A 16136-nucleotide genomic window follows, 5' to 3' on the forward strand; every position below is an offset into this window, starting at 1 on the left:
AAAAAAAGTTTGCTCATTAACGAGAAATTTAATTTTAATGAGAATTTAATGCTAACACATGATAAAAAATAAGAGAAGCTTATACGAGTTATAATGGCAGATACTTTCAACAATGTTACACAAATGATAACAATGTGTCATGTTACTACATGATACCAATGTGTTGTTACAAAATGAATAAGCTTAGTTGAGTTATAATGGCAGTTAAGAGAAGGTTTTTGTTGAGGCTAAGATGCTTTTAAAAATGTTACAACATGAAAACACAATGTGTTATGTTACAACATAATAATATGTTATATTCAAACATGATATGTTTAATGACAACATAAGACCAAAACTCAGCATAGTTCCAGACCAGGTGTTGCCCAGGCAGGCTGATATCAAATTGCTCGAGTTGCTGCGAGTCCTCATCATCCGTGTTGTTGTTATCGTTATCACTGTCCAGCTGTTGACGTGGGCTGAAGACGTGGATGAAGGGTACCCCGTTATCCAGCATTGCATCATCCATGTCATCATCTTCTTCATCATCATCGTCAAAATTCTCAAGTGCATCATCCATGGCTTCCTCAGGGTCACTGTCGTTTGGTTCATCCATGTTGTCATCATCGTTGTCGCTGTCGTCCACGGAGCCAACAGGCGATGAAGGTCTCTCTAGCGCTGGGAAATCATCAGGATTCAAATTAAATTCAGCTTGCATGTCATCCTGCAGAGCAACTGCTCCCAACTCTTGTCTTCCATCAATTGGGTCTTCCACTTCTGCTCCACCAGCAGCCAATGACACTGCACCAGCTTCTTCTCCATGTCCACCAGCATCAGTTGTCAAATCCTGTCTTCCAGCTGTTGTATTTGCAGCCTCTAATACATCAACTGCAACCATCTGTGCTGCACCAGATGTTCCAGCTGTCTCATTTGTAAGGCCTTCAAATACAACACCAGCAGCAGACGGCACTTCTTGCCCCGCACCAGCTGCTGTATCCTCCATGGAATCAGCTGCTCCGGTCCCTGCCTCCATTGGTTCATCTGAAAAATACAGGATTTTAGTTTAGGAACTGGTTATTAAATTAAAAATGCAACTAAAATGTTTCACAATGTTTATTGCCTTTTAAAAACAAGTTTTTTTATGCCTTTAATGGCACAATTTTGTTTATTTTGAATTGAAAAATTAGAAAACAATGACAGCAAGTGCAGAAAAATCTCATCTTTTTTGCGCCTCCATGGGATAATTTTGCTTATTTTGAATTGAAAAATCACAACACAATGATTAGTATGTTAGTTATAACCAAAGTTTTTGTCAAATAATTCTGCACTTAGTTAACTGCATGTAGCTTAGATAAGCCCTAGCTTGATTTTCAGGTACCATTTCACCCACAATAAGCTTAGTGTTGCCTTCCTTTACAATCAAAAGAAAAAAATATATCCAGACATTTGTGTACGTTTTGCATAACTTGTTATGACACCTCCAGCAGTTCCATGCAGGCCAGACTTCAGGATATGAATCTGAGCTAAGATTCTTGGAGACAAATTCATATGACATTCATCATGAGTTAATTCAAGAAAGAATTCTAATTTATTCTTTTCTATCTCCATGTAAGTGATGGCATTTATTGGCTTGATTTTTCAGTGAACCTATCTTGTTTTGCGCACATACTACATTTATACTTAGTTTCCATAGAAAGGTAAAAAAATTTAGATCAGTACTGACTGTAGTGAGTGACAGAGAGCACATCTTCTTGTGCATAAATCAGTTTTCATTGCAATTAGTCACAATGAAAATGAGAATCTTGACTAATGCTAAGTCGCATCTCAAAAACATGAATCTCAAAAACATCTCCACTAATTGATTGTATTTGTTTCTAGGACTAAACTTCTGAACTGAATTTTGTGAACTGACAATGGAGGTGGACTCCGAAACGTTTTCTCTTATAAAGATATGGTGAATTTTTGTGGTATTGTTTTTGCTTTTAAATTCCTGGTTAACTTGCAGTTTAAGCAAACAAGTGATTTTAATACATAAAAACATGAAGTCATGGATAGATGGACATGAAGAGCACAATAGCGCCTTTTTCTCCATAAATGAGAAAATGTGCTAAAAACAGATTTAAATCACTATTTGATTAATTGAATAACAGGATTACATATGATTGAAATTAAAATGACAACAGTACAACACACCTTGCATTTGACGGTCTTCCATCATGGCAGATTCAGCTGCAGGATCACTGCTCCCCCCAGAGTCATTCTCCATGATGACAGCCTCTGAAAATATTATTATTGATTATTTGTTTATTTAAAACTTACTTCGAAAAAGTTTTACCATTACACTAATCCCTCACCTGTCAAAGGTGTGTCACAATAAGTGTAATCCATGATGGTTAATTCCTCAACTGATAAGACTTATTGAGAGATTTATATATTTTGCAATTGTTAGATAAATTTTCATTATTTCAAATTTTAACAAATTATTTAAATTATCAATTTTTAAAATTTCATGTATATACCATATTCAAGTAATTTTACATTTATTTTTGAAAAACTTACCCAAATTTCTACTTACTCAAAAACTTATAACCAGCAAGATTTGCAATTGCAAATGATTTTTTTTATTAATATTCATTGAAACCCCTTCAAGCGTGGAAATATCTCCCTTTAGGGCCTGTCTCTTATACACATCTAGATGTGTATAAGAGACAGCGGCAATACGGATCAGTTAAATTTGAAGCGCTGACGCAATACGACTCACCACGTGTCGGATGTTGCCACACAAAGTGACGGAATATAGGGATTTGGTAGGTTTCCATTCTAAAGGCTTTTTAATAAATATGGCAACATTTTGTGACGTTTCATCGNTTTTTTTCTATCCCAATTTCTGGAGTTGCTTGTCTTTAAATAAATAAATGTTTTTTTTTAAATCTGTTAATAGGGATTTTAGGAATACAAGTTGTTTTTAAAGCCCAGAAATTTCAGATTGTCAAATATAGTAATAGTATGTAATTTATTCTTAATTGTTACAAATACCACACAAATGAGCTAAAAGATTGAGAGTGACTTGAGACTCAAACAAAATATGTCTCTTAGACATGATCCAGAGTTGCCAGTGCTGATTTCAGTTTCAGTAAACAAAAATATTTTTCCAATTTTGAATTTTCTTTGAATTCGTCTTTAACTCTTTGCAATAGCTGTCAGTCTGTCACACATTAAAATGCGTTCATAAATTGAATTTTTCAGAAACAACACATTGAAACGAATTTAATAACTCACCTGAAATACGGTTGGAAATTACAAGAAGAGTTCAAAAACGCGCGTCACTCGGTGTCACTACAAGGACATGCAAGTGCTGCAACTTTTGGTACCTACCCTAAGACCTTCTATGTGCCTCGTAGACTAACACCACCCGCACAGCTGAGACACAATAACAACACTGCTTGTCTCTAGCGAAGACTTCTCACTTCAACCAATATGGCTGATTTCGTTAAATTATTCATATATATTAGGAACAAAATATTCACAAAATTTTTGCGTCATTCTTCGAATCATATATAATCGAAAATACTTTCTATGTTTTGAATGTTATTTTGAATTCAAATTTTCCAATCTATATATTAACATACCGCAATGGTAATAGATAAAAATGTTTATAATTGAATTAGAAAACAGTTTAAGAAGCATATAAAGCATAAAAATTCACAATTAAATATAATTAGGCCAAAAATCTCATTTATTGATATTCAATAAATGTTTTTATCAAAACAAGCTAGAGGACGCTGCTGCACATTCTTTAGCATCCATGCAAAGGTTGACAGTGTTCATAACTTCTCTATTTCTTTCAATAGGTATCGCTGTAGTAAACATAGGCTACGTGTAGGTAGTAGAAGTCCGACGTTCATAATTCTGCGCGAAGCTGAATCCGTTTATTCAAGAGTGGCAGAAGTTTTATGATACTCACAATTTTATATCCTTTTATAATCCTAACAATTCTTAAATTTCCAATATTGAAGCTGCTAACACATCATTCTGAATGTTTTAGTTAGTTGCTCTCCGGCGGGCTGAAGAAGAAAATATGTGGACTTGCAAAAAATGTAGTAAACCTGTTTATTTCGGTAAGGAGTTGATTCTATTTTTTAGCTTCAAAACGTAGTTATTTTAATTTTTTATTTGTAGTATTTATAAACGTATATTGTTTGTTTAAATTGAATGCTTATAAAATCAATCATTTTACTTTGGTTAAATTTGGTTTGAGCAACAAGATTTAAAATTGAAACAAATAGGCAAGTTGAGACAAAAAATTAAAAGTTTGACTTCCCAATTGTAAAAAGTGTGGTTGGCTCAGAGATCTTGCTTGTTTTCAGCGGAGCGTATCCAGTCTCTGGGATTTGACTGGCACCCGTCCTGCCTCGTCTGCTGCGAGTGTGGAAAAAAGTTACATCCAGGACAGCATGCCGAGCATGCGGCTGAGCCATACTGCCATCATCCTTGCTATGGTGAGTGTAATGTCTTTGTTTAGCCTTCAATAATTATCAGTGCCAGAATTGGAATTTGCCTATTATTTAAAACAGAAATCTTGTACCCTGTAACCCTTAGAGTGAAAAATTTTCAATACCGTACACTGTACATCTGACATTTTGATTTTGTAGCCCAACTAGATAATGTACATTTTTATTAATAATAAATGAAGAGGTAATTTATCTAAAGAGAGTATCTTGGTTTTTAACATGGCAGGAATCATGAGGAATGCTCTAGTCACAGCTTGAAATTTGAAAGGCTAATATAATACTTGCCTAAAGTTGCTGTTTTGTCAATTTTCAGGAGATCTTTTTTAGATCTAAAATAGGTACATTGCATTCAACTTATTTGGTAGAAGGCTGAAGAGGTACATTTGTGTCTAGTCAAATCACCATATTGAATTTGTGAAATATGATGAAAATAGACTTTAATTTTATAAAAAAAAATTTTGAGACCAGAGTGGTTGCTCATAAATTTGGATCATGGCAACTTCACGTGGAAATTTATATTGTAATATGGAATGGCAATTTGGCTGAAGGAACACATTTTTTACTTGAATGATTGATTTTATTTGATGAACTCTTCAACTCATAAATTTATTTTAGAAATCAGGGTGATCTGTGATCAGGAAGTTAAATCCAAACTGAAAGAAAATCATACAGTCATAATCTGGGTATCTTTGTTGGGCTTTTTGGCTCTAAAATTTCCAGGAAGAGTATGTTTGCACTGTAATAATTAATTTCAAACTTGAAACGGTTAACTGGCAGCTGGCACTGTGGCACGAGGCCATAAATCTAGATGCTTTGTGTTAGGATGTCTTTCCACTATGATCATTGTGTTGCCAACAAGTATTGTTAAAGGCGCAACAACATTAGAATTTAAATGCTTCTGAAACTTGCAGGTGCACTCTTTGGTCCCCGTGTATTTGGCCATGGAACCCGCACTGAGTGTCACGGGGACTTTGGGAAACGCAACCATGAGGCTGGTCCAGACAGGTGACTTGCCATGATATGCTGGACTACCATCAGTACTAGGATGTGTTTGAGGTTTACTTGAATTTTCTGGGATCAACAAAGGCTAGTACAGGCTTTATTATCATTGTCTTAGTATGTGAAGTGTACTTAGTGTGCTTAGTATGTGAAGTTTTACTGGTTAATCCCTGAGTGGGAAATGCACAGGGTGTGACAAGCTATGAGTTCACCTTAAAAATTCACTGCCAATTTGTTGGAGCAGAATAAAACCCATACTGTCATCAGTTCATTAGTGTATTTATATTATGTTGTTCCATTGCATTTATATTTTAATTTTGCTGTTAATGTGTGCGCAACTCTATGGCAAAATATGACTGACTACATCCTGTACTAAAAATTTCCATTAAGTAGTCTTAATGGCATTTCAGTGGCTGACATGTGAAAAAACACCATGCCAGCATTTTTTTAGTTCGACAGAAGACATTCGTATTACATTTAAAAAATGGTAAACCATTTATTTTATATTCATATTTAAGCAGCCAGCCATTAGAATGCCGTTCAGACCATCTTTTCATACTCATATCCAAGAGTGCAAACTTGACAGACATGATGATGGTGGTTATTTTGAAGAGTGCAAACTTGACAGACATGATGATGGTGGTTAGTTTGAAGAGTGCAAACTTGACAGACTTGATGATGGTTAGTTTGAAGAGTGCAAACTTGACAGACTTGATGATGGTGGTTATTTTGAAGAGTGCAAACTTGACAGACTTGATGACGGTGGTTAGTTGATGCCCTTTTGCTGCAGAGTCTTGCTGGAGGCGAAGCTGCGGGAGTACAACCTCGCGCACGAGGGCAAGCCTGGGGAGATCACCTGCCGCCAGGTGAGTGTTGCGGCTGATGCCTTCAGAGGGAGGGGCCAGGTGCGTGCTGCAGTTGATGCCTTGCTATTTTTAGCACATTTTCTCATTTATGAAAAAATGCATTATTGTGCTCGCCATGTCCGTCCGTCTGTCTGTCTGTCCGTCCGTCCGTGACTTCACGTTTTTGTCTACGAGAAAATGCGCTCTCTGTCACTCACTACAGTGAGTACTGAGTTATATTTCTTATAGAGATAGGTGTTTATCACTTCGATATCATTAGTATTGTTGCGTAGCATACTTTATGAAATTATTTTTATTTTCTGTACTTAAGCGACTTGCACCAAGGCCACTTCAAGGACTTGAGCCACTAAGTTTACTTAATTAAGCCGATATGTGTACTAAGGCCGCTACACGGACTTTAACCACTATGTGTACTTAGGGTGCTACATGCACTAAGGCTGCTACAAGGTCTTGAACCACTTAGTGTACTTAGGCCACTAAGTACTAAGGTAACCCCGTGTACTTGAGCCGCTACATGTACACTTTCAAGCAACTTTTGATTGTACATCCCCACGTTACCTAGGATAAAATGCAGGTTCTGATAATGTTTACATCCTTAGGTATCTTACAGTATGTATCTTACAGTATGTATCTTACAGTATGTATGTTACAGTATGTATCTTACAGTATGTATGTTATAGTATGTATGTTACAGTATAAATGTTACAGTATGTAATCCTGCGTGCATGTTGCAGGTGAACGGGCGTGCTGTGCTGGAAGGCATCCTGCGCATCCACTGGGCGGTGCAGGGCGTGATCCACCTGAAGCAATAAAAACGGCGACACGGTGTTTCTTTTCACGTGCCGACCGGCCACTGAAACGCCGGTAATACCGTTAACGGTAATTTTTCTAACAGTGTACATCCCCACGTTACCTAGGATAAAATGAAGGTTCTGATAATGTTTACATCCTTGAGATAGGTACTTAGTATCCCAAGGATGTAATGTATATATGTTTACATAATGTCTATAATGTAATATAGACATTATTATTCATATATAATTATAGACGTATAAGTCTTATGTATGGATCCTTAGGATTTAGGATCTGCATTTAGGATTATCCTACTCACCACTCCTTAGGATTTAGGATACTAATCCTGCGTGCATGTTGCAGGTGAACGGTCGTGCTGTGCTGGAAGGCATCCTGCGCATCCACTGGGCGGTGCAGGGCGTGATCCACCTGAAGCAGGAGGACCCTGGCAGGGCTGGTGCTGAGGGCGTCGTCAGGAGCTGCAGCAGAGGCAGCGTCAACAGCGGACCTGCTACTGACGAAGAGGATGATGAGGTACACTCTTGACGAGGGTGGGGGGCCTTCAGTAATTGCAAAGGGGGAAATTAACTATAAAATGTGCCCTTCACTCGGCTAGAGCTCAGTAAAGCTAAACATCATTTATGTAAAACATGAGGTAGCGCACAGCTTCTCTTCATGTATGACCAAACATCATGTACGTCCCAAGACCATTTAGCACCTCATCATGTATGCCAAGGAATTTGAAAGCAAAGAAAATGCAAAGCAAATTCACCATATCGATATTGAAAACGTTTCGGAGTCCAGCTCCATCATCAGTTCGACTAAACTACAAATAATTATGTCTTAGGATTTTGATATGATAATATGATTTTATTCATTTTTAGCTTTTCGTAATGATGATGGAGCTGGACTCTGAAACGTTTTCAATATCGATATGGTGAATTTGCTTGTTCATATTATAAGTCAAAATTCATAATAAAACCTAAACAAGACCTACATTATATAAAAAAAACAGGACTCCATTGGAATAACTTATTTAGGGGTCACGAAAAGAATATATCGATATGGTGATATTTATTGATTATCGAATTCACCATATCAATTCAATATGATATGGTGAATTTGCTTGGCGTTTTCTTTGCTTAAACTCCTTGGCGTTCCCTAAATGGTCTTGGGACATACGTACACGATGTTTGGTCATACATGAAGAGAAGCTGTGTGCTACATGATGTTTTACATAAATGATGTTCAGTCAAACATGAGCAAAATATGATGAGGGGCCAGTCCCTACATGATGAGAGGCTGTAATTAGTTAGTATGTTTCATGCTATATTTGCTCGCGAGCCTCGCTATGAAATCTTTGCTTAAGGAGAACACTTCTGATTCTTGTTAGAAAATTTAAATTCATTAAAATTTAAATTCAAAAGTTTCGCAAGAGTTAACAAGTGGAGCTGGAATGTAGTTTAGAATTTATAATAAATATTAATTAATTAATGTTAATATTAATTAGAATTGATATTTAATAATAATGACGTTCGAATAGAAAATATAAATTCATACAAAAGTTTCGCCAGAATTTACAAGTGGAGCTGGAACGCAGTTTAGAATTAAGAAGACCTCGAAAACTCCCACGGTTACGCAGGGCCGGACTCCTGCTACGCGACCATGAAGATACGCACGGTACGCAGGAGGCGAGATCCTACGCAAACGCAGTCCATGCGGGACTCCCTGCTGGTGGTGCCTGGGGGTGATGGTGATGAAGGGGGTGATGGTATCACATTGAGTGGTGATGTAGGTGGTAATGATGGTGCATCTAACGACATCCACATGAACGGTACTAAGAGCAATGGTACCATGCACCACGATACACCCACCGGTACCACGTCTGTTGTACAGGACGGTATCTCAGGTACCGGCAACGATGGTTCGTCGTCAAGTAACAACGGTCACAGCAACGGCCCTGGCAACGGCACCGGCAACGGCCCCGGTACCGTCAGGAGTAACGGGACGCTCAAGAAAAGGGTTTCTTTCTCCCAAGTGGACTGGACCGAGAAACTTAGGGACGTAAAGATGGACAGAGAGGAGGGCGGTGGTCATATGATGGACGGCGAGGACAGAGAGACAACAGACAAAGCGGAGGACGGTAACGGAGCGCCGCCACAACAGGCAGAGACCACCGCTTCTGTGATGGACAGAGAAGGTTCAGGTGGCATCAGTCCATCAGCGGACAAGCGGTCTAAAGGACGCAGCCAGCTACGTCGTCGTCCTGGTCGCCGGATGGACAAACGTAAAGTCAAACGTCGGTGTTCCATCAACGGCCATATGTACCTTCGGGAGACCTCGAGCTTCCGTCCCTCTGTAGACACTCCCCCAGCCGTAGTGCGTGCCACCAGCACCACCACCACGACCCACATCATCACCACGCTGCTGGAGAAGTACAAGATAGAGATGAGTTCTAGCACCTTTGCTTTATACGTCGCTAAGGACAACGGTGAGAGACGTAAACTCCTACCGACGGAGGCCCCGTTGGTGGTGAGGGTTCTCTTAGGTCCCCACGAGAACGTCGCACGTCTCGTCATCTCCGACGTCGCCGACACCCCTGACGTTACCCCGGAGATGGCAGAGTTTGTGCACCTGTCGCTGGCAGAATGTCGGGCAATTCTGCGTCAGTATGAACTGGAGGAGCGCCAGAACATCAGGGCGATAAGAAGCAAGTACGACGAAATTAGGTTCTACTGCCAATATTGGCTCGAGCAGAAGAACGGGCCAGCCAATACAAACGGGTCACTGGGTCCCTGATGCATTATAATCATAATAATAAATAGCCAATAGTAGTGTAATATTGGCAAGGCAATTACAACGAAGGAAATATACAATATTGGCTCGAGCAGAAGAACGGGCCAGCCAATACCAACGGATCATTCTGATCCGTTGGTATTGGCCCTGAGGCNGCGTATAGTTGCCTGTACACTCAAAGCAATAAGTGTAATTTATCCTAATATCGACTGCAAGTAAAGGTAATATTAATTACAATGGTTCGTCAAGTGAAGGTATTGTGGGTAATCGTTGCGATGGGTAATCTAGTGGTGAGTTGGAGGTAATGTGTTCAATTCAGCAATATGTGTGAAGGTATTCATGAAATGTTCATTCTGTGGTGAAAGACATGCTTTTAATGGGGTAATGTGTGAGAATGTTGTGTCATAATGTTTCGTTCACGTCGTACGTTATGATTGACAGTGGAATATCATGTCATAATGTTTCGTTCACGTCGTACGTGATGATTGAAAGTGGAATATCATGTCATAATGTTTCGTTCACTTCGTACGTTATGATTGGAAATGTAATCTCGTACCTTTATGTTTCGTTCAGGTCGTTGTGTCATAATGTTTCGTTCTCTTTGTACATGATAATTGAAATTGAATATCATGCCAAAATGTTTCGTTCACTTCGTACGTGATAACTGAGAATGGAATGTATCATGTCGTAATGTTTCGTTCACATCGTACGTGATGATTAAAGATGAAATCTCGGGCATTAATCTCATGCCATAATATTTCGTTCACTTCGTATTTTATATATGAAAATCTCATTAAATGCTTCTAATTTTTTTGTTTCCGATACTTCGATTATATCAACAACATGCAATGTTTCTATGTTCGTGTCTATTGCAATGTCGTCTTCAATATACTACAAAAGTCTTCCATTACATGATTTTTTTTTTAATTTCAAAATGAAGCAACGACGAAATCTAAAAAAAAAGAGTCGTTACTTATGAATCCATTAATTTTTAATTTCGGTTTAACTCGTAGCTTATTATATGAAAAGTCTAAATAAATAATAATTGAATGCTAGAAATTCTGGAAATTCTTTGCTTTCGCCGTGCCTTTTCGGTTCCGTCTTTTAGGCGTCGTGACGTCACTCAGTGCCTTACTTCACTGCTGACATTATTCACTATTAAATAACGTTACTTATACGTTACTGAACGTTATTTATACGTTATTTATCACAGTTTTTAGGACAACGTTTTATAAAGACAAATGTTTCCCATTGTATGAAGTGTATTTAATGTTAGTATTGATCAAAGCTTACATTTCTAGCGTTAAGAACACGGAGGCATTCATGTTGATGTATGAGCGGGAATTTATTCATTTATAATACGTGTGTTGGGAGCCTCGCACATTCTTGTAATAATACAAATAATTCTTGTATACATACAAATAATTCTTGTATTCATACAAATAATTCTTGTATTAATACAAATAACTTTTGTATTAGTACAAACAATTATCGGATTAATATAAATAATTCTTGTATTAATGCAAATAATTCTTGTATTAACTCAATTTATAAATGTCTCCGCGGAAATCCACCTGTAAATTTAATCCTATATATTTGTAAATTTTAAACTTTTTTTTAGGGGAAGTACATTTTTGCATTTTAAAAACGGAAACTGAAAATATTTTCACCGAAGTGCCATGTTAAACTTGATTAGATTAAGTGATGTGAAAATGTCTTCCTACGCGGCGAAGTCATTTTGCAAATAAGTTTTACAGTTTTTTATAAATAAATCTCTAATAAATATGTCTTTTATTTTATATTTCGTGATGGAATGGTGACGTGTAACGGCTGACACGATGCAGGAGTGGGCTCACTTATACATCGATTTACAATCCAAACCTAACCTAACCGAACCCAGCCTCATTGGCCGCGAATATATAGAAAGGCAGGATAACGTGAGGTAAAATCGGTAATTGGGTAAAATAAGGGGATAAGTTGGGGTAAGAGCATGCCGAGGTACGCACACATTCTGGAAGTGGGAAACATATCTTAGCGGTGTAAGCGTTTAGTGAGCCGTAGGCCTGTCGCCGATTCTTAACATAGCAGAACATTCACAGCTTGTTGCGGTCTTGAACTCACAACTGCTACAATTCTGTTTGCTTAACCGAAGAGGATCCATCTATCCAGTCTAGCTCTGGATGATTAAAATCACCAACGATCAACGTGTGTGACTTACGGAAAGTCATGCTCGGTAAAAGACTGTTTAGTATTTTATCGTTATCAGAAGAACTGTTTGGTGATCTATACACGACGCCTATGAGGAGGCTATCAGGTATTATAGTACTATAGGAAGAATGCAATGCTATGGAATTATCTGCTAAAAATTGAAGCTTATTTTGAGGTACCAACGACGAGACAATCTGGCCGTAGTGACTGTTGAGTAGTTTGAGCAAACTTCTGCTTTGCTTTTAGTGGAAAAATTACTATCGAGCAGATGGATAGGATATTTGTGCGTACTGAATCCTAGAAGTATCACTTGCATGGGTCACTGTGCACTTGAGATGATCAACCGAAGCTGTTATTATCTTCAGGTGATCTTTCAATCGAATATGTTTCATTGCAGGCTGGTAAAATGTTTTCTTCCAGCGTAAATGAGGTGCAACTTCCCCTCTACGCTGGACAATATGACATGATTTCCTCTAATTCAATCAATTCAAAAATAGTTCTAAATGTTTCTGCCATTTCGTACATGATCATAATGTTCATGTTGAAACTGTTTACCGTCTCGCCCAGCATTCTCACGTTCAAGGCGAAACTGTCTACCATCTCACCATTACACTTACGCAACAAACGTGAAAATGCTAGGCGAGAAGGTAGACAGTTTCTACATGAACGTTATAATTATGGACGGAATGGTAAAAATATTTAGACCTACAGGTATTTTTGAATTGATTGAATTAGAGGATACGTCATATGTCAAGGATACGCAGCAAAGTGGCGTGGTCGACCGTGTCAAACCGGCCATGGTCGGTTAAAGCCATGCCGCAATTTCGCCGCGGTCTGAGAGCACCTTCAGCACAGCGGTTTCCGTCGCGTGAAGCTGACGGTATGCACACTGGAGGGCAGGCATGGGACCGGACTGCTGAAGATGGTTGTTCAGCTATCGGACCACATCGCTTTCCAGGAGTATCGACAGGTTGGAGATGAGTCGATATAATTTGGGAATAAAAGTTTCAAAATCAGGTTTTGTCAATAGAGGCGTAATGTAAGCTGATTTGAAGTTCATCGGGACAACACCGTTAGTTAGGCAGCGGTTGAAAAGTTCGACCAGAAAAGATGCTAGGGTTACAATATTCCCCTTAAGTAATGACGTCGGCAGCGGATAGCTGGCACACTGCTTGCACACTGTTAGGCATCGCGCGCACTGCATCGATGACATTGTCAGCTGTGGCGCGAGTGAATTCTAAAAGCACGTAATTGAACGGGTACGGAGCAAATGTTGCCGGCGGAGCATCGGCTGATGACGCTCGCACAGCAGAAATTTTTCTTTCAAAAACGGCATGGGACTCCTCAACGTTTACGACACCCGAATTAAGCATCTGTTTGACCTCTTTCCACGAGTTTATTCAGCGAACGCCACAGCGTTCGAAGGTCGCTGCGTTGTGGGTCGACACTCTGGCGCCAAAATGGCTCTCTTATCGATCGAAGAAGGTCGACTTAATTGCGTCGCACATCTCGCCAGGTGGAGCCCACAGCAGCTGCAGCAGCAGGATTGCCCAATCTGTTCGACCGGTAGACAGCCCGCTGCAGCAGTCAAACCACCCGCTCCGAGACCCGACATTCATCGTCGAATCATGGGTCGGAGACTCGTTGGGGTACCCGAACCGTGTTTACAGGAATGAGGTCATGAGTGCACAAGTCAGCTCGGTATTGTATAGTTGCACAAGGTCGTTGACTGATAGTGCCAACCATGAGTCAGGCTGAAAAATACGGGACAACTGCAGTTTTTCGCATAAGACATCGCCGTCGAGACCGCGATACGGACGACAGGTAAAGGTTTTGTACACTGGCACCGGGCGCACACACGGCACTGTCCACTGAAGTAGTCGATAGTCGGATATTGCGATCTCTATGATGTCGACTGGCAGACTTTGAAGGTCAGCACGCGTGATGACGACGTCCAGCAGTCCGCCCATGTTGGGCGTCGGCAAGGTCACGTGACAAATCACGCCGAAGGTGGGCAGAAGGTCGTTCAGCTGACGAGCCGACAGGTCGTCGACGTGATCTGGTCGAATGTTCAAATCACCGATGATAAGGACACGATCAGGGAAAGCCGCAAGTCTGGGGAAGATATCGCTCAATTTGACGAAAAAATCGCGCGCCACAGCAACCGATCGAGGACGATACATGGTGACTGCAACGCCTGTAACCTGCTCAAACACGGTGGGTCGGGCGCCGATGTCGTAAATGGTAAGGTGCACGCCTCAGCTGGCGATGGTGGCAACTCCACCGTAATGCGCCTACAGGGTGTCGGGTTGTATGCGGGGCCGCGCGCGCTCGACTACTTGGAAGTCCTTCAGTGCAAAGGCGCGTGATGCAAAACGTGCCAGCGTCGTGCCAGTTCTCGGTCAGGAAGATGACATCTAGTGAGTGCGAGCGACAAATGTGAAGAAACTCATCAACCTTATTATTCAGCGAACAGTGAGGCAGCCGAACGATAACCGGCGACACGGCTGTACACAGTGGCGTTCAACACGAACACTTAGCAGGTTTTGAGGCCTACGGGTCAACACAGGCCGATGCTCAGCAGCAGCATTTGCAGACGTTGAGTACGCCGCACACTATTGCCGCCGTAACAACGGTCTATTGCTAGTGATGACGAACACACCGTTGTCTCGTACTTCTCGATAAGCGGCAGCAGGACGTCTATTTCGGCCAAAACGGCATCCATGACAAGTCATGCGAGGCGCAGGGGACGTCATGATGAGTAAATCTACTCTCTCACATACGTATGGATCAAGGGCTGCAGCAAATGACCGCAGGCCGAGCAGCCGCTTCGCCGAGTAAGCTAACGGGGCCATGAATAGCAGCCAGATTCAGCTTGGGTCATGAAATAAGCGACCCCACATCTACAGTCAGTGACCCCGCGACTACGCTAAATTCAAGGTGAATATAGCGAATGCAGAAACTAATACTCACAATATAGTCCTCAAAGGCAAAAACGAACTTACGTCGACGTCATTGGCGACACTTGTTCTTTAACATGGCCTTCTGCCTACTAATACCGTTGTTGCGCAAAACGTACTGTTGTTGTTTTTATTATTGTTGCCCCAGCCGAGCGCGTCAGTCAGGCTGGTCCAGACGGGGCTGGAGTCAACATGCCACTTGAACGGACCTTCGCCATAGATCTATAATGAGAGTTGTTGGATTGCTGATGCAGTCGAAAAGGTGAGGCACGTCGTCCGACAGAAGATGGCAGTGTGGACAAATGTTGTTGATCCGGTTTTTGTAGCTATGGAGTAGAATGGAGTGGCCGGACCGAAGTTAGGCAAGTATTCGTCTTGTTTTGCGTGGCAAAATGGCTTCGGACGGGTCGATTTTTGGCATGGGTGGTTGCCAGCCGTTGAAAAGTACCGAGGCGTGGTAAGTCTCAACTGCGGTTCGGGCGGCATTTGTATGTAGTGTGTTGCAGGCTGTTGATGGCGGCTGGCATAAGACGGGTTGAATGGTGTCGTGGTAGCGGGCGTGCAGCGATTATTTCCTAATTGTACGAGGTGGTTGGTTGAGGGTGGTGATGCGGTGGCAAGGGTTGTTGATGTCGTGGCTTTTTACGAGGAATTGTGCGACCAGTAGATCTGAGTGCTGTTGTACTGTTAGCAATCGGCATTCTGAGTGGAGGTGTCGTTCAGAGGTGATGTTGTGGCATACAGTGATTGTGCGTAGAGCAGCGTTTTTTGTACTGTTTGGAGGCGATTGAGATTCGAATTGGATGTGACAGGTATCCAGGCCGGGCAGGCATAGTCGATTATTGGGCGGTCAATTGCTTCGTAGGTTTGGAGGAGCGTTTCTTTATCTTGTCCGTATGTGGTTCCAGAGAAAGCTTTGAGGATATGTTGCGGTTCGAAGCCTTTAAGGCGATGTTTTATTATGGTGGGCGGTGAAGGTGAACATCGTGTCGAAGGTGAGGCCGAGGATTTTCGGGTTGTGGTTG

General features: G+C 40.8%; 2 protein-coding genes across 2 annotated transcripts; one reads left to right on the forward strand and one right to left on the reverse strand.

Annotated features, from left to right (window-relative positions):
- Nucleotides 1-355: 355 nt before the first annotated feature.
- LOC108682577 (ribonuclease E) lies at nucleotides 356-3403 on the reverse strand (the record flags this gene model as incomplete). The annotated part of the gene is given in 3 exon segments (XM_018171772.2): nucleotides 356-1020; nucleotides 2173-2256; nucleotides 3259-3403. Coding segments are annotated over 2 exon segments (738 nt in total), but the record flags the coding sequence as incomplete, so codon positions are not given.
- Nucleotides 3404-3839: 436 nt separating this feature from the next.
- LOC108682541 lies at nucleotides 3840-9951 on the forward strand. The gene is made up of 9 exons (XM_047885289.1): nucleotides 3840-4097; nucleotides 4347-4478; nucleotides 5402-5495; nucleotides 6280-6355; nucleotides 7090-7160; nucleotides 7251-7263; nucleotides 7511-7681; nucleotides 8517-8535; nucleotides 8763-9951. Exons 1-9 carry the CDS (start codon nucleotides 4058-4060, stop codon nucleotides 9944-9946), a joined length of 1800 nt encoding a protein of 599 aa, XP_047741245.1. The 5' UTR covers nucleotides 3840-4057; the 3' UTR covers nucleotides 9947-9951.
- The last annotated feature ends 6185 nt before the right edge of the window (nucleotides 9952-16136 follow it).

Source organism: Hyalella azteca, unplaced genomic scaffold (assembly GCF_000764305.2).
Source record: "Hyalella azteca isolate HAZT.00-mixed unplaced genomic scaffold, Hazt_2.0.2 contig17489, whole genome shotgun sequence".
In the NCBI taxonomy this organism is placed as follows: Eukaryota; Metazoa; Arthropoda; class Malacostraca; order Amphipoda; family Hyalellidae; genus Hyalella; species Hyalella azteca.

Coding starts and splice junctions, on each gene's coding strand:
- LOC108682541 (XM_047885289.1), top strand. CDS start 4,058: ATGTGGACTTGCAAAAAATGTAGTAAACCTGTTTATTTCG. Junction 4,098..4,346: donor TAGTAAACCTGTTTATTTCG/GTAAGGAGTTGA, acceptor GCTTGTTTTCAG/CGGAGCGTATCCAGTCTCTG. Junction 4,479..5,401: donor CTGCCATCATCCTTGCTATG/GTGAGTGTAATG, acceptor TGAAACTTGCAG/GTGCACTCTTTGGTCCCCGT.